The sequence below is a fragment of the Bubalus bubalis genome, chromosome 5 (genome assembly GCF_019923935.1).
Source record: "Bubalus bubalis isolate 160015118507 breed Murrah chromosome 5, NDDB_SH_1, whole genome shotgun sequence".
NCBI lineage: Eukaryota > Metazoa > Chordata > Mammalia > Artiodactyla > Bovidae > Bubalus > Bubalus bubalis.
The window spans coordinates 13,594,550-13,619,537 of NC_059161.1; the positions used below are offsets into that span (position 1 = coordinate 13,594,550).

A 24,988-nucleotide genomic window follows, 5' to 3' on the forward strand; every position below is an offset into this window, starting at 1 on the left:
ATTCCCGGAGCTTGCTCAAATTCATGTCCATTGAGTCAGTGATGCCATCCAACCATCTTATCTTTTGTGGTCCTCTTCACCTCCTGCCTTCAGTCTTCCCAGCATCAGGGTCTTTTCCAGTGAGTCGTTCTTTGCATCAGGTGGCCTAAGTATTGGATTTTGTTTCAGCATCAGTCCTTCCAATGAATATTCAGGACTGATTTCCTTTAGGATTGACTGGTTTGATCTCCTTACTGTCCAGGGTACTCTCAAAAGTCTTCTCCAACACCACAGTTCAAAAGTATCTATTCTTCAGCGCTCAGCTTTCCAACTCTCACATCCATACACGACTACTGGAAAAATCATAGCTTTGACTAGACAGACCTTTGTTGGCAAAGTAATGTCTCTGCTTTTTAATATGCTGTATAGGTTGATCATAGCTTTTCTTCCAAGGAGCAAGCATCTTTTAATTTTATGGCTGCAGTCACCATGTGCAGTGATTTTTGGAGCCCAAGAAAATAGTCTGTCACTGTTTCCCTTGTTTCACCATCTATTTGCCGTAAAGTGACGGGACTGGATGCCATGATCTTCCTTTTTTGAATGTTGAGTTTTAAGGCAACTTTTTCACTCTCCTCTTTCACTTTCACCAAGAGGCTCTTTAGTTCTTCACTTGCAGCCCTAAGGGTGGTGTCATCAGCATATCTGAGGTTATTGATATTTCTCCTGGCAATCTTGATTCCAGCTTGTGCTTCATCCAGCCTGGCATTTCGCATGATGTAATCTGCATATAAGTTAAATAAGTAGGGTGACAATGTACAGCCTTGATCTTTCAGGTACATGGTTATATGTACTGAAGTTTGCAGATGATAAAAACAGGAGCACATATAAGTTATGCTTATACTCTTAATCTTCCTCACTTGTTTTCTGATGTGCTTTCTTGAATGGGAGAGAGAGATGAACTTATAGCTTTGAGCCAGGAATTCACCTACCCTAGCCTCATCTGGGCTAGAGCCCATGGTGAAACAGTGGTATATTATTAAAAGTTGGAACTGAACATCTTTTGTTAAAAAGAAAAAAAAAAAAAACAGCAAAAAAGAAGAAAAAATAAAATTGGAATATGTCCTAGTGAGAAAAGAAGTGAGGGAAAAGGAACTTGAGCTCTCTTTTCCCTTGCCTTTTAAATATATGGTTACTATTGTTCGAGTCTGAAATTTTGAGTTGGAGGGGACCTCTGGGTTGTTTAAATGGTAGACTATATCAAAGAAAAGTTTGGGAACAATTTAGGATACATGCTAGGATCAGTTTTGCATTTTCTAATTAATTTTTGTTTTCCTTTCTTAGTATTAGTTCAGAAGCAGGCCTCGAAATTGATAGCCAGCAGGAAGAAGAGCCTGTTCAGGCCTCTGATGAGTCAGATCTTCCTTCCACCAGCCAGGACCCTCCTTCCAGTTCTTCTGTAGGTAAGTCCCTGCTCCAGACTACAACACAGCTTTTACACATCAATCTTGTTTGCAAAAGACACTGTTCTGTTAGTAACAATTGATAATTCTTTTTTCCTTGACTTTTAAAATGCTTCATTTGAAAGGAAATTTTTACTTTATTAAAAAGAACTTTTAATTTGTATTAAAGGGAATTGGTTGTGTCAAAGGTGCCATAGGGGCTGGAGGGATGGATTATTGGGAGGGACGCTAAAGAGTAGTCTCCAGGCCTCTTGCCTATATTTAAACCAGAGCAATTCCTTTTTTATTTCTTCTAACTGATAAGTTCTACATGAGATTTGGTATGTAGAGTTGAGGGTTGGGAGGCCTGTTGCTTAAAAAGAAATTGAAATTTACTAATGTAAATAGTTTTATAGTTTGGTTTTTCACATTTTTGAAGTTAACTTTGGAAAGGGCTATGGATCTTTCTTAAAAATTATTTCTGCAGTTCCTTTTAAAAAATAATTAATATTTATTGAGCACTTACTTTGTATCAGACAGTATTCTAAGCCCTTTACCTGTATTTATTCATTTAATTCTTTACTGTATTTCATTCTTTATCTGTATTTATTCATTTAATTCACCCAGCATGGTAAGCACATATCTCCATTTCATAGAAATGGGAACTGAGTCACAAAAAGGTTGAATAATTTCCTTCAAAGTCACACAGTAATGGCCAAGCCGGGATGCAAACTCAAGAAGTTTGACTGGAGACTCCACTCTTAAATGGTACACTGAGATAGCTTATTTATCTCAGAGTTTTTAGCTAGGGAATTTCTTTTATTTTTAAAGAAATATATCTTCAGTCACCCACTCTTAATTATTTCATTTTAAATTGTTTATAGCAGTAATCTTCAAACTCTGTCATGGAACATTCAGGTTTTATGGAAGACCTACTCAGTTACTACTTTTTTCAGTCATGGCACTTGGCTGTCTCAAGACCTCTTCTCCCTTTCTGCTGCTTTTCTGTGACACATTAACCCGTTACCTAATATGCCCAGATTCAGATTCTGTATCTGTCTTTTAACAGCTAGTAACTTTAAATCTCGGCTCACTTCATTGTGAAATATGGACATTCATAACTCATCTTGCAATCAGGATTAGAAATAATATATGTAAACTATATAACTCAGTGCTTTGCACACATTAAGGCTCAAATTGTATCTGTCATAATTATTATCAATATGGTAGCATTATGAATAATATAATAATTGAAGTTCTATGCCCCCAGTCATATTCTGATGTCCCATGAGAATTGTCTTTTCTCCACAGGAGGGTACCAGTTATATCTTACCAGAGCTTGCATAAGAAAATACAAGTTCTTGTTCCCTTTTACAGTATAATATGAAATGAGGGTGTTGACTAATCCTCCCCATCTGAGCAGTCATCCATGTGTTCAGCAAATATTTAAGTGTCTACCAAGTGCAAGGCAGTTTTACAGAAGCGTTACTAAAGAAAGTGATATTTAAGGAAAAACCTGAAGGTAAGGGAGCAAAGCTGTGCAGCTTTCCAGGATGAGAAAAAGAGTAGATGCAGAGTCCATAAGGCAACAGTGTGATATGTTTAGGGTCAGCAAAGAGGCCTGTGTGGCTGAAACATAATCTGGACAGAGAGAATAGCAGGAGATAATGGGATGGGGGAGGATAGATCTTGTAGCCCATTGTCATTTCTCCGGCTTTTGTGGATATAGCAGGCTTTTGGAGGGCTTCAGACAGTGTGGTGACATGATCTGACTGAACTTAGTATCAGTTTGGCTGCTGTGTAGAGAAGAGACTGAAAGTGAGTAATGGGCAGCAACAAAGAGAAAGTTTGGAGAATATTGCAGTAATGGAAGGTAAAGATGATGATGTTTTAGACAGGACAGTGGAATCAAGATTGTGAGGAGTCAGATTCAGGATATAGATTAAAATTAGAGCTTACAGGATTTGCTAATGCTTGGATTGGGGATGTCTGGAAAAGGGAGGAGTCAGATATGACTGGTGGTATATTGCAATGGTCTGTTGTTTCCTGAAGGATATTGGTAGTTTGTTTTCGCATTGTATTCCCCAGCCTTTTTCTCAGTGTCTGATACGTGGATAGGAGCCAAGTAAATATTTATTATTAAATCATAAGAGTTGGGTGAAATGAATCAAAAAGTCAAAAACAATTTTTTTTTTAATTTTTTTAACTTTTTACCTTTTTGTTTGTTAAATGTCCCTTGTTAAAAAACAAACTATTTAAATATACAAAGCAATGGGCACCTCTGCATTCTATCCATGCATTCACTTGTCATTTTAACTGCTTTCTTGTTTTTGTCATTTTAACTGCTTTCTTGTTTATTAACTTGCTTTCCTGTATATTAATGCTTTTCTTAGATACTAGCAGTAGTCAGCCGAAGCCTTTCAGACGAGTAAGACTTCAGACAACATTGAGACAAGGTGTCCGTGGTCGCCAGTTTAACAGACAGAGAGGTAAATTTCTAATATACCGATCATGTGATAGGTAGGATATGCAGTAGTATTAAATGGAATGAGTTTTTTAATCCTTAAGCTTCCAGTGTGTATTTATTTGACTTTTTTTGTTTGTTCTTTAAAATACTCCAGGGATTGATTAAATAATTACATGTTGAGCTTGTGATGTTTACTAATCTATAAGCTTCTTGTAGACAGGTTTGTGTACCTTAGATGTATGATGAATATGTGCTTATATTTTCTTTTTACTCATTTCTTCCTTGAATTCAGGGTAATATCTGGAAAAGCTAAAATGTTATAGTGCTATGTAATCACTTGTTACATCTCTGCCTTTTGTTGTTATACCTTTTATACAGAAGAATAAGGATTTGTGACTTGTTTAGCTGGTCACAAAAGAAAAGAAAAGTAAAAAATGTAAAGAAAAATGTAAAATTTTAATATCTTTGTTTTCTAGTTTAACTATTAGAGATTGCATTCATGTTATAAAACATTAATTGTAATGATTTCCATTGAAGATGTAAAATACCTAACACAGTTTTGTGTCTATATGCTTAGACACTTGATCTTGAAAATTGTTATAATGAATTAGGGTAAGTGAGTACTCTAGTTTTAAGCTAACTTCTTAAAATACTCTAGTTTGAGCTAACTTTTTGAAGGATGCATTCAGTTTTATTCTTTTTTTCTCTTATAGGTGTGAGCCATGCAATGGGAGGGAGAGGAGGAATAAATAGAGGAAATATTAATTAAATATTCTGTAAACTATAATAACTGTGAATAAGATTGTCAGATCTGTTTTAGTGTAATGACTGTCGAGTTTAAAAACATTTTTGTATTTAAGTTGGTGTGCTTATCTCAACGTTCTTTATTAATAAAATGTATTTCAGTGTCAACATTTATCATTCGTTTCTTCATTTTAATTAGTTGGTTCTTCCTTCGCCCATCAGTCTAAGGACAGTTGTACCAGGTATTGGATAAGGTCTGCCCAGAACGAGTAGTAATGGCTCTTGCTGTCCTACTTGGCACGTCGATGTTATAGTATTGATCTAAAAAGAGGAAGGATCACTTTTTCAATTAAAAAGAAAATAAAACACTTAAAAGTAGTTTCTATTTATTATTATGCTGAAAGAGAGTATTTATCATTTTAATATAAGAAATATATTAATTTCAGCTTTCTGACAAAAAGAAAACCAGCTGCCTAGGCAGACTGACCTTTCACCATCTTTGATTAAAATTATATTTAATTCTGCTTTTTCAGTGTAAGAATTTGAGAAAACCAAGTTAGTTTAAAAAATGATAATTCGTTTGAATTTTATTCTTTAAAAAAATACATACTGATGTCATTTATATAGGCAGAATAGCTTACATTTTCATGACTTTTTCAAAGAAAAATACCCCAGGTAATATAATTAATAAAATTAGTTTCTCAGGAACTTTCTCATCTTACAGACTGTGTAATTATATAAATCAATATAACTTTATAGTAAGTAAGGTCTCTATTAAATGCCACTGATAATAAAAGTGAAATACTATTTTCATTAGCAGTTTTAACTCAGTTTAGTGGATGTTTTATTATACTAGGCTTTAATCTCATGAAGGATAGGGCAGAAATGAATTGTAATCCATTCAGTTTAATTGAAAATCAATAATCTAAGCTTTCTCTTCAGAATAATTAGAGTAAGTGATAGAATTTAACTTCTCCCCTTTAGTCACCATTGAGCACTTGGTTTTGCTTTGATTTTATTCATGTTTCAGAGATAATAACTTACCTTTAGAAAGGGCATAGTAATCATAGCCATCGGGTTTTCTGATGTTGGGCAGTGATATTGCTGAAGTAACCACATTTGGAAGTCCTCTCCACAGTGTACTCACTTTAACTTCATTATGGAGGAAACCTGTAGATGACATTTTAAATGTATTAGATTGAACGGCAATGTACTATATTGGAAAGAGCAGTTGTTGAGTCAGACAGCCACGGGTTTTAACCTTAGTTTGGGAGTAGCTCTGTTACCTTGGGTGAGTTAACTTCGATGCCTCAACTTTTGCTGGCTCTCATATGATACAAATATCTACATTTTAGGACTATTTTGAGGGTTATAGATTTGAGCTTAATGTTCTTAGTTAATGGTATTTATTATAATTAATAAGCGTGAATAAATTGTCTTTCTTATCCACAAAGAAAAATACGGTATTGATCTTTGGTCATTCATTGAGGCAAATTGATGTTTTACATTAATAAGCTTAAAGTATTAGGGTTATTTGGTCAGGATTTATATTTAATAATCGATGCTATATTACATCTACTTCATGTGTAAGAATTAACACAGTAAAAAATACTACCTTTGTCTTGATAAGGGACTCTGACGGGTGTGTAGTGAATCCTGATGGTGTGTACTTGAGAAGGTCCTATAGCACGTTCAAATCGACGTCGCCTAACCTGTGCTGTTTCTCCATACACAGAATAGTTTATAGCAGGCCTTCTTCCAGTACACTTTTGGGTGGGTTCCTGTTTGTAAGTGTATTGCTGAACGCTGCCACCTATGATGAATTAGAAAATCACATATAGTATGAAAATTAATTTAAATGCCCAAAAGAGGTGGAAAAGAGCTTTTTACAAGGTAGAGGAAACAATGGATGTTTTTTATACAGTATGGTCCAGACATTAATAATGGTTATTAGTCATAAAGCCAACACACTGCATAGTTATATATTTAGCTTTGTTTGAAAATAAATAACATTCTTTATGTAAATGTCCTAAAAACTCATGGAATTGTGATTTGAATGTCAAGAAAGCAAAATACTTCTTACTGCCCTTAATTTATTTTTAATTGAAAATATTTTATTTTAGACATTAAAGATACTTGCTGACAGTAATGCCTGTAATAAATGAAAATATTGAATGAAATTTTCCTGTCAGATCTCTCCTTAAGAGTTTTTTAATTTTGTTAATTATGTAACACATACCTCTCTTGAAAAAATACACAGATTCAGGTCTGTTCTTGTATTGAGCTATTGAGAGAGCTGCCACTATTTTTCCATTTAGTCCTCCAAATCCTTTGGAAATTAGTTTGGGATATCCTGCATCTTTTATATCATTGGTGAAACGCCAGTACTGAGAACCCTGATAATTAAAAAGAGGAAAGGATGTGAACAGCTTTTTAAAAAGGTTATAAAGCGAGTAGGGGAAGATTAGAAACTCATTATTGGATTTAAGCATTGGGAGAGTTTTACCTTAGTGAATAATTTGACAGGGTTACAAATTAACTTTTTATCAAATTTTAATGGTAGTTTGTTTAAGTATGGAGACCTTTTGAAATGGAAGTTAAACTGATTTATGTTTTCATAATAAAAAGTAACTGCTGATTTCTCTCACACAAAGATATTTTTCTTACCTTAAAGAAGAAAGTTTTTCCTTCACAGTTGCATCTAGTAAAAACAGTATCAATGGGGGAGGGAATGCCCCAAACTTCAGTAATTCTCCGAGGTGGAGGTGGTGGACTGAATGGAGTCAGCATCCAGAAATAATGACCTAAAATTGAAAGTGATGATCAGCCTACAAGCTGAATGAAGACTGAAACCTACCCCAGAAGAAATCAAAATCAAATCTTTTAAAAATAGTTTATCATAAACAGATGGAATGTGTTGACAAGCATTCTGTGATGGTTAGTCAGAATTGTGAGTACCAAATGCAGGCGACAGTATTTGAACATTTCTGAGAATAGATGTTTCTCAAGTCTGAAATTTAGCATGACAAAATTTTTAGTTTCCCAGTTTCTCTAGAAAGGGCCTTCTAGCTTTGATTTACAGAAAGTCATTTAATCTCTCAGTTTATTGATCTGTTAGAATTAAGTGGTTATAGTGTTTGTTACTTTATTCCCTAGTGGCTTAGATGGTCAGCAATCTGTCTGCAATGTCAGAGACCCAGATTTGATCCCTGGGTCAGGAAGATCCCCTGGAGAAGGGAATGGCAACCCACTCCAGTACTCTTGCCTGGAAAATCCCATGGACAGAGGAGCATGGTGGGCTACAGTCCATGGGGTTGCAAAGAGTCAAACACAACTGAGCAACTAACATACTTTCACTATGTCTAACTTTTTTAATCCAATACTTTAGTATTTACCCTCAAGTCCTTATAATAATTATGTGAGGTAAGTTTATCAGTCAGGTTTCCCTCCAGGAAGCTCAATTCAAATTTGTACTCTCCCATGACTCGTTCTCAAGAATACCAAGGACAAAACAAGGAGCAGAAAAAGAAATGTGTACAAAACTCACCTCGAAATGCAACTAATGTCCCATTACGCAAAGTAGTCAGTCCATCTACTGGCCTACCGTTGCATAGATTAGCTTCATCTGAAACAAATTAACACAAATTAAGCCAACATAAAAATGAGAAGAGGGTTCCGCTCTTTTCAAATCTTCCCATTAGGTTCTGTTTCCTCTGTTCACCCTTTCCTAAGCTCTTGAAGAGTATATGTTTGAGGTACATGTATTTCAGAGGTTAAAAAAAGTGATATGTTCATAGTTTTACTTAAAGGTGATATTACTCCAAAAAGTATATAAACATATGAATTGGAATGGGTCAGGGTACCTGATCTTCATGTAAATTTGACAGGTATTGGATGTTCAGTCTCAATGTGAAATTCTGTTTCTTAGTTCTGATTGCCCTGTGGAATTGGCTTGGCAAAAAATATTGCAGATTCTTGTAACCCTAAGTTATTATTTGATTTTCCAAATACCAAATAAACTGATTACCCCTCTGCTTACCTGTAGAGAAGATGTAAAATTTCACAAGTTCAGGGTTCTAAATATATATCAGTAGACTAATACTAAATCAGGGCATCTGGTTCAGAAAGATTTAACATTGCCAATTTTAAACATGAAAGTAACTGATTGGTATTACCTGAAAACATGGGGTTGATGCCGAAGCCTTGACTGGGTCCTCTCACTATGATTTCAGTGCCTGGAATCACTATAGGAGTTAGCACAGGGGGCCTGAAAATCATGTGAGGTTTTTCTCCTTCAGCAGCATCTCCATCCTCATTCTCTGGGTTTACCTTAATTATTTCTGAGTTGGGGGTTGGGGTAGGCCTGGTGGTGGTTTGGAGCATGGCTTCTGGTAAAGAGGTGGGAGTCGGTTCAGGCATTACTGATGTCGTTGTCTTTGGGGGAGTTGGCGTAGTCTTTGGTTTTCTCACTCTAGGTGTTCTTGGCTTTTTGGTCGAAGTGGGCTTTTTGGGTGCTTTGGTTGGTTTCTGCAGTTTAGGAGTTGTCACTTGAGAATTAGTAGCTCTGCCTTTTGGTACAGCTGTGGTTTTTTCAGGTTTGTTCTTAGTCTTTTCGGTCGTCTTCTTTGTTGAAGTCATTACTTTAGGTGCAAGAGTTGCTTTAGGAGTAATTTTGGATGACGTGGTATCTTTGGTTGTGGTAGATGTTACATCTGTGGTTGTACTTGGTATTTTCGATTCAGTAGTCTTTTCTGTTTTAGTTGCTGCCTCTGTTATAATCTTAGCTACAGCTGTTGTAATTGCAGGTGTAGAATGTATGTCTTTTTCTGTGGACTTGTCTTTAACTGTTGTAGTCATTTCAGGTTTGTTCACTTTAGGAGCCTTGATTGTGGGTACTGCAGGTTCCTTGGGACTGTTTTCAAGAGCCTTTGGTGTGGGTTCTATAGGAGGTTGAGGAGTTGATTCAGCAGGGCTCTTCAGAGTAGTGGGAGGCTCCACGGTGGTAGTTGAAGTAGAGGCCTCTGAGGTGGTTGGAGCAGGTATATCAGGAGAACTTGGAGCAAGTGTCTCAGGAGATTTTGGAGTGGGCTCCTTGGGTTCAGCAGGAGCTGGCTCCTTGGGATCAGCGGGAGCAGGCTTCTTGGGGGTGATGGGCGCAGACTCCTTGGGGGTGGTGGGCACAGGCTCCTTGGGGGTGGTAGTAGGAGCAGGCTCCTTGGTGGTGGTAGTGGGTGCAGGCTCCTTGGGGCTGGTGGGAGCAGGCTCCTTGGGGCTGGTGGGAGCAGGCTCTTTGGGGGTGGTGGGTGCAGGCTCCTTGGTGGTGGTGGTGGGTGCAGGCTCCTTGGTGGTGGTGGTGGGTGCAGGCTCCTTGGTGGTGGTAGTGGGTGCAGGCTCCTTGGGGCTGGTGGGAGCAGGCTCCTTGGGGCTGGTGGGAGCAGGCTCTTTGGGGGTGGTGGGTGCAGGCTCCTTGGTGGTGGTGGTGGGTGCAGGCTCCTTGGTGGTGGTGGTGGGTGCAGGCTCCTTGGTGGTGGTGGTGGGTGCAGGCTCCTTGGTGGTGGTGGTGGGTGCAGGCTCCTTGGTGGTGGTGGTGGGTGCAGGCTCCTTGGTGGTGGTGGTGGGTGCAGGCTCCTTGGTGGTGGTGGTGGGTGCAGGCTCCTTGGGGGTGGTGGTGGGTGCAGGCTCCTTGGTGGTGGTGGTGGGTGCAGGCTCCTTGGGGGTGGTGGTGGGTGCAGGCTCCTTGGGGGTGGTGGTGGGAGCAGGCTCCTTGGGGGTGGTGGTGGGAGCAGGCTCCTTGGGAGTGGTGGTGGGAGCAGGCTCCTTGGGGGTGGTGGGTTCAGACTCCTTGGGGGTGGTGGGTTCAGGCTCCTTGGTGGTGGTAGTGGGTGCAGGCTCCTTGGTGGTGGTGGTGGGTGCAGGCTCCTTGGGGGTGGTGGGAGCAGGCTCCTTGGGGGTGGTGGGTGCAGGCTCCTTGGGGGTGGTGGGAGCAGGCTCCTTGGGGGTGGTGGGTGCAGGCTCCTTGGGGGTGGTGGGTGCAGGCTCCTTGGTGGTGGGAGCAGGCTCCTTGGGGGTGGTGGGTGCAGGCTCCTTGGGGGTGGTGGGAGCAGGCTCCTTGGGGGTGGTGGGTGCAGGCTCCTTGGTGGTGGGTGCAGGCTCCTTGGTGGTGGTGGTGGGTGCAGGCTCCTTGGTGGTGGTGGTGGGTGCAGGCTCCTTGGTGGTGGTGGTGGGTGCAGGCTCCTTGGGGGTGGTGGTGGGTGCAGGCTCCTTGGTGGTGGTGGTGGGTGCAGGCTCCTTGGGGGTGGTGGTGGGTGCAGGCTCCTTGGGGGTGGTGGTGGGAGCAGGCTCCTTGGGGGTGGTGGTGGGAGCAGGCTCCTTGGGAGTGGTGGTGGGTGCAGGCTCCTTGGGGGTGGTGGGTGCAGGCTCTTTGGGGGTGGTGGGTGCAGGCTCCCTGGTGGTGGGTGCAGGCTCCTTGGGGGTGGTGGGTGCAGGCTCTTTGGGGGTGGTGGGTGCAGGCTCCCTGGTGGTGGGTGCAGGCTCCTTGGGGGTGGTGGGTGCAGGCTCCTTGGGGGTGGTGGGTTCAGACTCCTTGGTGGTGGGTGCAGGCTCCTTGGTGGTGGGAGCAGGCTCCTTGTGAGTGGTGGGTGCAGGCTCCTTGGTGGTGGGTGCAGGCTCCTTGGGGGTGGTGGGTGCAGGCTCCTTGGGGGTGGTGGGTGCAGGCTCCTTGGGGGTGGTGGGTGCAGGCTCCTTGGTGGTGGGTGCAGGCTCCTTGGTGGTGGGAGCAGGCTCCTTGGGGGTGGTGGATGCAGGCTCCTTGGGGGTGGTGGGTGCAGGCTCCTTGGGGGTGGTGGGTGCAGGCTCCTTGGGGGTGGTGGGTGCAGGCTCCTTGGTGGTGGTGGGTGCAGGCTCCTTGGGGGTGGTGGGTGCAGGCTCCTTGGGGGTGGTGGGTGCAGGCTCCTTGGGGGTGGTGGGTGCAGGCTCCTTGGTGGTGGGTGCAGGCTCCTTGGTGGTGGGAGCAGGCTCCTTGTGAGTGGTGGGTGCAGGCTCCTTGGTGGTGGGTGCAGGCTCCTTGGGGGTGGTGGGTGCAGGCTCCTTGGGGGTGGTGGGTGCAGGCTCCTTGGGGGTGGTGGGAGCAGGCTCCTTGGTGGTGGTGGTGGGTGCAGGCTCCTTGGGGGTGGTGGGTGCAGGCTCCTTGGGAGTGGTGGGAGCAGGCTCCTTGGTGGTGGTGGTGAGAGCAGGCTCCTTGGGGGTGGTGGGTGCAGGCTCCTTGGGGGTGGTGGGAGCAGGCTCCTTGGGGGTGGTGGGAGCAGGCTCCTTGGGGGTGGTGGGAGCAGGCTCCTTGGGGGTGGTGGTGGGAGCAGGCTCCTTGGGGGTGGTGGGTGCAGGCTCCTTGGGGGTGGTGGGTGCAGGCTCCTTGGGGGTGGTGGGAGCAGGCTCCTTGGTGGTGGTAGTAGGCTTCTTGGGGGTGGTGGGTGTAGGGGATCTGGTTATAGTTTCAGCTTTGGGTGTAGATGTAGCAGGAACTTCAGGTGTTGGTGCAAGACCTTTAGTAGATGTATTCTCTGCAGTTCGTGTCTCTTTAGCTGAAGTTGTCTTCTCTTTTGCGCTAGTGGAAGTCTGTTTATTTGTTGTAGAAGTCTCTTTAGTTTCAACTGTTGTCTCTCTGTTGACTGTCGAAGGTATCTCTTTAGTTGTATCAGAATTAGGTGGCAGACTGGGCTTAGGAAGTGTTGGTTTTACTGTTGTAGCCTTGGGAGTTGTGGTAACTTTATTACGTTGTGTGGTGGGAATGTTAGGAGTTGGGGTGAGCTTGAAATCATTATCCGGTCCACTTCCATCTTCATCTATAACTGGTGGTTCTGGGGTAGGTTTATTTTTAGGAGTTCTTTTCTTCTTATCTTTTACTAGAGAAAAAAAAATACCTTTTTATTTTTGTGACATAAAGATGCCCTCCTTATCATTGACTGGCTGTGTGTGTCTAGGCAAATTGCTAATCTCTAACATGTCTATTGATTTACTGTAAAATGGTAAATACTATTTTACTGGACTATTTTAGGGAATGAGTGAGATAAGAGATGAAAAATATAAAACTCACTACAATTAATACATGGAAGCAAGTGGCAACTTGGAAATTGTTAATATGATCAATAACACTAATTCAACTCTCATAGCAATGTTCTTTGCCCTCCCTTTCTTAGCTCTTCTTATTCCTTATTGCTCATTGCCCCTTTACTAGAAACCTAGTTCCAGTAGACCCACTGAACCAATTGCCTCAGAAACCTCTATAACTGCATCCGAGGAATCTGTTCCAGTCACCCCCAAGCTTCCAGCTTGGCCCTGCTTCCATGCACATGGCTTTGAACTTCCTTCTTTTCTCTGTCTGTCTAAACTCAGCAGTCTCAGAGGATTCAGAGAGGGAGATTAGGATACCATGGCAGGAAAAGGACCCTATTTAATAGGACTTCCCATAGCAGCCACCCCACAGGTGAACCACAGAGCCCAAGAGGCACATCACTTAGATGAGTTCTGCTTATCAGACAATTCTATTAATGCTCAGAGAGGAAATATCTTGCTATTCAGCTAGAAAGAAGGCTTCAGGGGAAATAACCACCCAGGAAATAGAATTCTTCAAAACTCCAGTATCCAAAATCTGCCATTTCCTGGAGGATGAGAATATATTTTAGAAATTCAGGAAATAATTTTTAAAAAGCAGAACAAACAAAATTTCTCTTTAGGAGGTAATCGCCAATTCTGTAGTATGTCCTTTACTACAGAAAAATCAGATATGACATAATTAGAAGAATAATAAAGAAGATCCATAAAATGTGAATAAGAATAATATTGCCTTTCAGGAATATATGAGAATTTAATGGATTAAAGTTTCAAAATACTTAAGGAAGAATATAAATGTTCTTTATAGGGAAGGAGAAATGAAACCGCAAGATAGAGAAATGCCATCAGGTAGAGGGGAACTGAAATAGAAAACCATTAGTAATCATCTCTGATGCCATCCTATGGTTCTACAGTTGCTGTTCTCGTCTTCTTTGGCTTTACAGAGTGGTGTCTTAGCTGCTTGGCTCTAATTTCCTATAAGAAATTTTCATGAATATCTTTTAATATTTATGAAGTTACACCCCCCTCAATATTGAAATGTCCTCAAATCATTCTCCCACACATGTTACTTTTAGATAATTATTGTTCACATGGCATTGATATAGTCATTGATCTTTATCAATGCTCAAACCTTTGGGTTTCTTCTTTAATTCTCTATTAGCAGCTGAATTTTTGGAAGACTTGATTTTCCGAATAGTTGAAGAGGAAGAGGAAGAGGAGGAGGAAGACTCTTGATTTTCAGAAACAGAATGTTCTATAAATCAAATAAAAAAGTTGATCACACCAACTGTGATTTAAAGCAAAAAAGAACTGCCAGTCCAAATACAACAAAAAATGCTGTTTATCGATCTACAAATATCATATTCTGCTTTTGTTTTATCAGTAAAATGAGCAACTGCTCTTATAAATGTCAGTTAAAAGCAAGGCACCTGATCTTGTCACAGATACTAGAGTATAACTATTCAATATATAACTTTCACTAACTTTCTTATATCCCACCGAATCAAATCGTTATACAAAGAAAATCATGGACTCTTTTTTTAAAACAGTAAGTCTTGTTTCTTCTGATTATTTTAATCTAGTCCTGTGCAGTTTGGTAAATAAGAAAAATAACTTTGGCTTGAACTTTGACTTAAACAAAAAGTGTGATGAGCCTTGAATGACTCAGAAGATCACCTTATTCTATGAAGAGTTCATAGAAGTAGTCCAGCTACAGGTTGTTTCATCTTAGAAACAACCTTTTGTTACGTCTGTCATCTTCCTACCTTCTGTTATTTCCTCTGATTCTATAACTTTCTTAGTCTTCTTCTTGTTTGGTGATTTGGGTGAACGTTTGGTTGTTGATTTGGTGGTCTGAGATGCTCCTGTAGGTGGAGGTGCAGTCTTGGGAGGAGGTGGTGTTGTGGGGTTATGCACTGAGGCCAAGCAAGACAGGTCGGTTAACATCTTGTTCATATTCATCAGCAACTCCTAACTGTGAAAGGCACAGATGCCATCTGGCTTCAAGAGTAGATGCTGGTGAAAACCAGTGCAGGCAAGCTCTCAGCCCAGCACTAACTACTCCAAACTAATGAATTCTGAGAATGCATTGCTATTAAAAAAAAAATTGATTCTCAAATCACTGTAAGTTATGACTTGGAGCAAAGGCTCAGGAGTCAGAAGACCTGAATTCCAGTCCTAGACCTGCAAGGCTCTGCTGTTGACCTTGAGCAAATGGGCAAGCCCTCTTGAATCACCCTGCCTGCAAACTGACATGTTTTTTCCTAGATGATTTCCAGAGGTGTTTGCCTGCCTAAAAAATGCTTAACTCTATGCGCTGCATCCTTTATGCCAGCCTTCTGTGATATAAAAATAATCCCTGCATGTGGTTGACAGATACGCTCTCAAGAAGAAAAATATAATAATTATATTTTCCTGTTGTCATATTCATTTAAATCAAATGCTACCAATTTATATTTTTCTTTTTTTAATTACAAAAGTTCTATATTAATATTTACCCCTGGAAGAATTTCACACTTTCATGTTATACTTTCCTCAAAATGCATTGCCCTTCTCCAATATAAAATAGCTTAATGGTTTGGCATGTATCTTTTTAACCTTTTATTGCCCCTACTCTTTGCCCCTTCTCATGCCTAGAAGAGAAGACATGGAACATGTTTTGATCATTAGGAACCAGAAGAAAAAGCAGAGAACAGGGAGAGAGGAAGCCCCCTGGGTGGAGGAGTGTGGTGATGAATCCTGCTACTCTTACTGAACTTCTCCAAACTCTGTTTTTGTAATTTCCATGAACTGACCACCATAATGTTCCCGCTTTCTCCTCCCATCCCACAAAAATGCCAGGTACCACAACTTGAGAAAAAGTTTTTTCACATTCTAATGATCTTGAGCAAACTATGTAACCTCTTGGACTGTTTTCTCATCCACATTCAGAGGCGCTTGACTGCTTCAGTTCTTGAACTGTTAGGACTTTGAGACATATAGATGCCTATAAGCAGTATCTATAGCAATCTTAAAATGACTAAATGGTGAGTTGCAAGATAGTTCGGGTGTTTTTTTTGTTTGTTTGTTTGTTTTTTAAGAAAATGCTGAAGCTCTAATTTATGCCTCTATTTTCATTTAGACCCTGACCATCTCTGTGAATTCTGTGAATGAAGCACTACCTTCATCAACTTTTTTTCATTGAGTTTTACATACACCTCAAGTAATCTGACCCGCCACTTGGTAGCATAAACTATTGCCTTTATTAATATGGTTCTTTCAATGATTGATCATTTTCTAATCATCTTCCCTCCCGATCCATCCTCTGCCCAAAATAAATTCTTAAATTTTTTGTCTCACAGCCAAAACAATTATCAGAGTGATGAGTGAATAAGAAGGTCATCTCATAGGTCCATGTGAAAGCTGCAGGAACTCTGCACTTGGAGATTTTAATTACAAGGGTGTTGTCTCCATTATTTTTGGAATGCTTTCCAATGAAAACATTGAAGAGTTAAGAAATGTTCCTCCACTATGCTGATTAATAGTTTTCCACCCTATTTCTTCACTGTTTGAAAGAAGCAGAAGATGCAACCTTGTTTAAATAAAATGATAAGATTATGCAAGCAGTACTTATTTTCACTTTTACTCTACAGATATTTTAACAGTTGGATTTAAGAGCAAACACTTGGTAAAAGAAAGGAATCAATTATTTAAATACATTTTCGTAAATCTTTTTTCTTTTGGTAAATTTAGAAGGTTTTATTAAGCTCTCAGAGTACTCCTTCAGGACCTATAATCAGAGAAGAGGATTTTAAAATGGAACTACCTTTTTTTATTGACCCCTTCATATACAGGCATTTAGATAGAGACTATTGAGGAGACTAGAGAGGGGAGAGGAACACAGTAGACACTTAACTTCTTGGTTTGCTTATCAATTTACTGCTTTAAACTGACTCCTAAATTTACTAGTTCAGAGAAGTATATTCTGTCCTCAGATATACACTCAAGAACACTGAGAGCAAAAGCACAGATAGCTCAAAGCACAGTTGACTTTTTGAGGTCAGCACAATGGGATTAGACAAGAAATCATCAACTGAGCTGGATACTGTTGATTTAACCTGCAGTTGAACCACACCTGGAAGAGAAAAGCACGGATACTCGGCCCCTATCTCTGTTACTCTTGTGCTCCTGGAACCTGGCTGAGCCAGGGAGTGATACGAAGAAGCGTTCCTTCTTTAATTCATCGCAGTGAAACCAAGAGCTTACATGTTAGTAAAATCAAGACCTGAGATGGACCATGTGTTAGACATTATCTGTGGCGCTAGGGTAGGTGCACAGATCTGGCTGTTCTGAGAAGCACTGATGGTAATGGGATGCTTACCTGCTTCACAAAAAGTGCCATAATCGGAACAGCACTTGCCATACTTCTTACAGTCTGAGTCGCAGTCACACTCCCTCCCTCTTGCAAAGGTTTCGAAGCAGCGGCCTTTACAGGAAAGCTCTACCCAGAGCAAAGCAAAACATTATGGGTTATTGGTTGTGCAGTCCATCATGCCTCTGTATTGATTAACCATTTCCACCTTATAGCTGACTAGAGCTTCAAAAGTACATAGCTAAGTCTTCTTTGGAATTTGGGAAATGGTTGGTGTCCCAAATGAAGACAGCTGAAGTCAAGAAAGAAATCTGGAGGCTTAGGGAAAATTTTCTTGCCCTTCAAGGCTCCAAGAGACATCCCAATGCTGTCTGAGTCATTTCATGTATGGACAATGGAAAACTGAGAAATGTCTAAAGAGGTAAGCATCCTTCATATGAATTCCCTCATCCTCTCCTCACACCATTACTTTCCAAATGGATTTTTTTAATTGATCATACATATTCTATAACAATATATCCTAAAGAGTTGACTTAAATAGGTCACTGCTGCTGCTGCTACTAAGTCGCTTCAGTTGTGTCCGACTCTGTGCGACCCCACAGATGGCAGCCCACCAGGCTCTGCCGTCCCTGGGATTCTCCAGGCAAGAACACTGGAGTGGGTTGCCATTTCCTTCTCCAATGCATGAAAGTGAAAAATGAAAGGGAAGTCGCTCAGTCGTGTCCGACTCTTAGCGACCCCATGGACTGCAGCCCACCAGACTTCTCCATCCATGGGATTTTCCAGGCAAGAGTACTGGAGGGGTGCCATTGCCTTCTCCGAATAGGTCACTAGTTAGGCTCAAAAATTATTTAGAATGCGCCTTTATTATGACAAACTGGCATGGTATAGAGCTCAAAGATGTCAGCCCAATCCTTTGGTATGGACTATATAAGAGAAGTCTGCTTGTTTTCCCCAAGAGCCTTGGTTAAAGCCACAGTGATTTGCACAGACATATTTGAAATAATTACTTTACACAACAAATAAATTGTACAACAATATATTTACCAACTTCACATGCAAATTCTAAAGCAGACATAACTTTGAGCCACCTTAATAATTTTCATAAATATGAAATTTTTGCACATTAACAACAAAATGGTCCAAAATATGTTTAAGTGAAATATCATAATTCAAAATTACACCCTTTGGTTTTAACTGAAATTCATCATTAAATACTCATTATTAAACACTGTAAAGTACCTTTTTTCAGGTAACCTAGAAACATATTAATATCAAAAAGTCAGACAGTAAGCAAAATTATTTTATTTCCATGAACCTCTTTGATGAAGCTATTGAAGGGCTCCATCACTAAGTAATGACCTCTCTGGTTAACAGCAAAGAATTACTACTGTTTACTTAATGACTCCTGAGTCACAATATTAAGTCTCTACTTAAAACAAGAGATGATACTTGGCAGTAGTCAATAGCCTTGTGCAAGTGACAGGTTTCCAGGTTCCCCTTACCCTCCCGCTATGGTCGCAGCTTTGACGTCATCCTCAGGCACAGCAGCACAGTGCACAGCACACACATTTACACAAGGGAAGGGAGAAAGGCACTTCAGCACAAAGGCGTGAAACAGTTTGACAACAGCACGGCAAGGGGTGCAAGGGGACTCTCACAGGACATGAGCTGGACAGAGGAGACGGCAGCTCTCAGGACTTACCCACAGTGCATTCTTTCTTGAAGTCAGGGCAGCACTCCATGTAGTGTTGACAGTTATAATCACAGTTGCAGGTGACATCTCTAGAATACCCTTCCCCACATCTCCCTGCACAGCTTGATAAATCTAAAATCATACAATACTAGCATGAACATGGCCAAATGACTTTATGTAAAGAAGAGGTCTAAGGACAAGGACTAAGCCTCTTGGTGATGGAGAATTTTATCCATTGGAAAAGGCTGGGAATGATGGTTTGTGATGGGTCCCAGCGACCTTTGCTTCCTCCTACGTGACCTTGACCCTGCCTCTTTAGTCATTACTGGACTGAGAACATAAATACACCTTTGAAAACCAGGCTGAGCAATGGCTTTGCACAAAGAGGGTGCTCTTCCTGGGGGAGGGCTGGCAGCTACAAGTCTACTAATGCTGCCATTTCCCGAGCATCTCTGCGCTGGTCACTGAGTCATACGTTATCTCTAACGCTTATGAAACGTTGCCAGGAGAGTTTCGGTAGTCTCTTTTTTAGAGATAAGAAAGCTGAAACTCAGAAATTTTAGGAACTTGCTCAAGGGCACCCAGTTGGTTAATAGTTCCAGCATATATGTATTACAGCTCAGTGAACACCTATCAATCATTCATATCGATCTCTTTCACTCTTAGAAATATCCTGATTTGTATAACAAATTGTATGGTCATCCTAAGTAAACACCCCACCTAGAATTTGAACCCTGATATATCTGAATCCAAAACCCAAACTTTCCCCACCCAATCCCATCGCCTCTCATTCCTGATGAGGCATTTACAGCAAGCTGGCTATGCCAGCACGAATGTTCCTATACTCCTGCTCCTTTCGCTGGTGGGGATAACTGGGGTCTATGAATGTGGGGAGAAGTCAGAGGCCTTCAACCACTGCTAAAGAGAGTACAAAATAGGTAATTCTTGAAAAGCATCTGAGCATGAATATAAAAGTCATGAACAGAATTATTTTAGATAAAATAAAAGCATAATTATTCTTACATATATATTTTTTTAAAATCATTTGGAAACACCATGAAAACCTCCCTGAGAAATAACCACAGAAATGTAACAACTGAATCCATCCATGGAATAGAGACTAGCAGGTGCGATGTTCTGAATCCACAGAGGGATGTTGAAGCACTGAAAAAATCTCAAAATAATGAATCCAGGAAAATTAAAGTCTTACTATGCAAGTAAAACAGTGAACATTAAGACAACTTTCAGAACTTTTTACATACATATGTGTACAATGCATACAAAAATGCATATCATATATAGTGTATGTATATAAATACATATATTATATATACAGAAAAAAGAACGGGAAGAGATTGAGAAGGCAAGAAAAGCAGACAAGACAACATCAAAAGGTTATTCTTTTACAACTAGCAGATTTCTGAAATAGGAAGTCAATTATTTTTATAGGAAAAACTCATTTCCATGGATTTAATGAATGCCCTAGTTTTATTGATATTGATTTTAACAACTAGTTTTAAATTCATTTAATTAAAGGAGTAAAATTTGTGACCCACCAGTAGTATTATGAAGGAGAAGTGACTTAGGAAATGCACCTGTGTTATGAACCTTGTAATATTATTCTGAGAGAGCAGAAGAGCTTGGAGACACCAGAGTACTCATCATTCCTGATTAAATATTTATATTTGCTCTTATGAGTTCTTCCACCTTACCTAAGTGATTCTGAAACTATGTCCATGCAGGCAGGTATCTCACATGCTCAGTTTATGTAATCATTTTACTGAAAATGTCTACCTTATAAGAGTAATTTTGCCATAACAGTTATGTACCTTGATTTTTCTTCTCTCATATTTTGCTTATCAAAGGAAAAAAAGGGAAACAAAAATCCAAAGCTTGGTGTTATTGTTAAGTACTCTATTTTATGATGCTAGAGAATTCTGTTAAGTTGATTACACTGCACATACCTTAACATTTTCTAAAAATGAATAATAAGAACTGTTCTTACAGGACTATTTTTGGAGGGCTGTGAATGGTTCAATGTTGTAAAATGACATTCACACCTGTGTAAATTCCTATCTGAATAGTCCTTGAAAGAAGGCACACTTTCAAGATTACTAAAATGCCCTTTGAAACATAAATATTCACCGTAGTGTATTTATATCAACATGATGCCAACATAAGCTATCGATAATTTATTTGATATAAAAGATTAGTTGAATTTCTTTGTAAACGTAGGAAAAAATCATATGCTGTTTAAATATTGTTCATTTCAGTTAATCTGATGATACATCATTCCAACATAATTTTATTGTGTGTCTTGTGTTTTTTAAAACTTTGGGAGAACCATAGAAACAATAAGTACAAAAACTACTCTATTGAAAAGCTCAAAACTTCTACAAAGATTTCATAATACAAAATGCTTATAAATATGCTACATAGTCTTTACCTACTTTTAAGGTTTTACTATACATTAAACTCAGACAAATATCATTTTTAGAAAGTTATTTCTTTTGTTGACCTAAAAGTCAGAACTGAACAACTAGCAATCTCTGTCAAATAAAAGTATTTTTGACAGTTAAGGTACCTTGAGAAGAAGCTTGCTGAATCAAGAAAACAGAAAGCAGCAGCAAGTAAATGGGAAGTATTTTCCACTCCATGGCTGTTTTCAGGTACTGAGCCCTCGCTGAAAAGAAAATAAAAGTATTAGAAAACTCCTCTTGGATCTCACCACTAATTTATCCTTGTATTACATCATTTCAATAATTTCAAAATTCAATTTAATGATTAAAAAAAAAACTTTCCCATTCTTAAAGCAAGATATTTAAAAGTAACCAGCCTTAATTCATTGTAAATACTTGACCATTAGATTTAATCTTATACAGAAAAAAAAATCATCAAATCACCATCTCAACCATGTTACAGACCATTTTAATACTTTAGAATCTCCCAAATAGAAAAAAAGACTTATCTTAAAACTCTATTCAAATTATAGCATGTTCTTAAAGTACAAGGTTTAAATCCTATATTGAAGGGAAAAAATAAGTAACCAGCTTTAGTAAAATTTAATTTAACAGAGTTATCATTCCAACATTCTCTTAACTCTCAATATAAATTCATAAGCCTCCAGCAGGTGTATTGGATAAATGTGATTCTTTTCTAAACTCTCCAACTACTATCCTTATAAAATCTTTTCAAGCACCTTTAATAAAGTTTTAATAAATCCTTATTGAATTGAAAACATATAACTCCATGAAGCAAGTTAACTGTGGCACTTACCCGTAAAAGGAGAGGTGAATTTCTCCAATGTCCAATGCTCTTATATATCAGAGCAAATATGTTAGGATGAACCAATTAGTCCAAAGGTTAGACAAAATCAACAGTGACAACCTATGAAATCAAACTTTCCTCATTTATTGGAACAGGTCCCAGACGACCAGACTTAAGAAACATCTGGAAAACACTTCCGTTAATAAAAATGACTACTACAAACTTAGCTTTATTGGCCCAAACACACTTCTAATTTCTAAGTGAAATGAACAAATTGTTCTGTGAGATGGTAAATTGCTTGGCAGGCTTTGACTAGTGCAACAACTTTAAAATAGTCAAATGCTGGTATCATCTCTTTTTTTTTTCTTTTTCCAGTTAACCCAGCAAAGAGTGTTTTTGAAACTTTATCTAGTTTCAGCTTATGGCATAAGTTTTCTGAACTAATACATTCAAATGTTTAATTCTTTTCTTGAGTATTTTCATTTTCACTGAGCACAGAAAATATGCTTTCAGTTACCTATTAGGTGGATGATTTTCACCGTGGATTTTATATCTTCCTTTACTATGTAAAAACCTGCTTAAAAACTATATTGATGTCTCCCTTAACACCTTTATTTAAGCCCAGTAATGTTTGGAAAAGGTCTTTTTACTTATTCATGTAGCTTCCTTGTCACAGAGAAAATTTGAACCATCAGCTTCCCAGAGTTGGGTCAGCTAGCTCAAGGTTTTACCCGGTTTGATAGGAAATGTTCCTGTTCAAGGGCTTCCCAGGTGGCGCTAGTGGTAAAGAATACACGTTCCCATGCAGGAGACTTAAGAGACGTGGGGTTCAATCCCTGGGTTGGAAAGATCCCCTGGAGAAGGGAATGGCAACGCACACTAGTATTCTTGCCTGAAGAATCTCATGGACAGAGGAGCCCGGCACGTTCCTGTTCAAGTCCTCTCTACCTACATAGGGCCTAGTTTATGTCCTAGCACCTCCCTGAAATCTTGTCAGATCAATCTAAAGCACAACTGGAATGATGATTGAATTAACTGTTCATCTCTCTTATTCCCACCTCCCAGGCCCCTCGAACAATCTGCATTTCCCCAGGACAACTAACTTCTACGTCTTCATATGTAGTCCAGTGCTTCACCAAGGATGTGTTCGATACACACTTACTGAACCAAACTATTGTGAGCTGGAGTCTGCTGTATCCTATGTGTTTGGTAGGTGCTACACTTAATTATCATTTTAAAATGCCTTTAAATTTATATATAATCATCCATATTTTACAAATAAGATAAAGATCTACAAATGAAGAATCTGTGACCCTACTAAGGATGCATAAATGAGTAGGAGCCAGAGCCAAAATTTGAACCTACTTATTTTGAGGTCTACTGTGTTCCTACTCTATCTGGCTCCCTTCTGATCAAAGTCACCCCTTCATATTAAATATTACTCCTCCATGTGTACATGTGGGTTTATGAGATTGTGACCTTTGTAAAGCCAGAGATTGTAATATAAGCATCTCTTTTGTTTCCACAATTCTTATTCTGGGCTATATGTATGAGGACAATTTAGAGACTATCTGATCTAAATAATCTCCTCTCTCTGAGAACTACCTCCCTGACTTTAGGGATATTTCCCTTTTAGCCAGTTTCATATACATGATCTTACCACATCAGACTCAGCCGGCAAGATGGGGAATAGAAACCAGAAATAAACTGGGTTAATATGTTTCCCTGTCCTGGAAATTTGGAATTGCAATCCAGAGACGACAAGTTTGTCTATGTAGACATGTAACGTGTGAACAACTGTCTAAAGAGGTAGAGAAAGTCCTTCAGAATAAAGACATGCAAGTGAAGGAAGCAGTCCTGCAGAGAGTGTTCTGAGAGCTTTCTGGGTCTTGGTTACTCCTTGTTCCTGAGACCCAGTTGCCTTCTTGCCCTGGGTCTTTGTGGCAGATTCTCCCTTAGGGGATGAAAGTGGCTAAAGATTATGATTTGTCTTACTTAAAATCACTAAGCAGTACACAGCAGATGTACAGACAATCCTGTTGGATGGAACTGAACTGAATTAATTCTTAACTTTCCTGAGATCAAGAAGGGGAAGCTAGAAGCTTTGCAATTTTTTCAAGTCAGATGTTTACATCATTTTCTTGTTAGTTGTTTGAAAGGCTGGGAATACCAAGAATATCAGAAATGCACACAGACATATATTCTTAAACAGATTGAATTCTGATTATTGCCTTCTAGAGTTATCTGTACTAATGTTTTCCTTCTTTGGATAAAGATGGAAAATCATCAGAATGATGGCAAGATATATTCTTTTTTATTTGGCTGCATCGCATGGCATGTGGGATCTTCGTGCCCCAACTAGGGATCAAACCCATACGCCCTGCAGTGGAAGCATCAGTCTTAACCACTGCTCTGCCAGGGAAGTTCACAACTGGTGTTCCTAAAGTGACTGAAAAATCTTCTCTAGTAATTTTTGCTAAATTCACCTTCTAGGCTTGGGAAACTGACAACACACACACATAATTGTAACCAATAACAACTTTAAACATATCCACTGAGACATCAAACATGTTGTCTCAGCATATTACAGTAGGGAAAAAATGAGAAACTTTATTAAATATCACATTCATGGAGTTTAACCTGATTTGTATAATTCTATTGGGTAATGAAGCTATCTGGGTGAGTAAAGTTTGCCTCAAAAGCATGGCAGCATTTTCATTTTATCTACTAAATACACAAACTACACACTTCATTCTGTGAGTGTTGGATCATTCAGCCTTCCTTGCTGACCAAACGGAAATCTTTCCATAAGATTATAGGTTCCCCCTCTGAGATTTCTTTTCTCGTTTAAATGTTTTTTCTTAATGTTCACTTAAATCTTACTTAATTGGGATAAAAAATATCTCAGGACTGGTTTTTGGTGTGAGGGACATGGGGAG

The 24,988-nt window shown here is 39.6% G+C and overlaps 2 protein-coding genes and 1 long non-coding RNA gene across 4 annotated transcripts in view; 2 read left to right on the forward strand and 1 right to left on the reverse strand.

Moving 5' to 3' along the window:
- The window catches only part of TPR (translocated promoter region, nuclear basket protein), a 64,072-nt gene extending 59,275 nt beyond the window's left edge, over positions 1–4,797 (forward strand). Inside the window, exons 50-52 of the mRNA XM_006060530.4 lie at positions 1,321–1,439; positions 3,812–3,907; positions 4,599–4,797. Of these exons, the coding sequence (XP_006060592.4) occupies positions 1,321–1,439; positions 3,812–3,907; positions 4,599–4,654 (271 nt within the window). The 3' untranslated portion in view covers positions 4,655–4,797. The remainder of the gene's footprint in view (positions 1–1,320; positions 1,440–3,811; positions 3,908–4,598) is intronic.
- PRG4 (proteoglycan 4) lies at positions 4,740–22,158 on the reverse strand. 2 transcript variants are annotated; one of them, XM_045165655.1, is made up of 15 exons: positions 22,059–22,158; positions 21,367–21,465; positions 18,792–18,914; positions 17,096–17,215; positions 14,502–14,651; positions 13,868–13,990; positions 11,068–12,527; positions 10,414–10,758; positions 8,805–10,092; positions 8,177–8,254; positions 7,297–7,433; positions 6,869–7,025; positions 6,245–6,442; positions 5,674–5,799; positions 4,740–4,950 (listed from the first exon to the last, which is right to left on the reverse strand). In XM_045165655.1, exons 2-15 carry the CDS (start codon positions 21,437–21,439, stop codon positions 4,853–4,855), a joined length of 4,476 nt encoding a protein of 1,491 aa, XP_045021590.1. In that variant the 5' UTR covers positions 21,440–21,465; positions 22,059–22,158; the 3' UTR covers positions 4,740–4,852. The 2 variants fall into 2 exon arrangements, with proteins under 2 accessions (XP_045021590.1, XP_045021591.1); XM_045165656.1 differs by lacking the exons at positions 13,868–13,990; positions 14,502–14,651; positions 18,792–18,914; positions 22,059–22,158.
- LOC102395309 overlaps positions 14,628–24,988 on the forward strand; it is a 29,031-nt gene continuing 18,670 nt past the window's right edge. Inside the window, exons 1-2 of the long non-coding RNA XR_327720.4 lie at positions 14,628–17,507; positions 23,115–23,258. This is a non-coding gene — a long non-coding RNA (uncharacterized LOC102395309). The remainder of the gene's footprint in view (positions 17,508–23,114; positions 23,259–24,988) is intronic.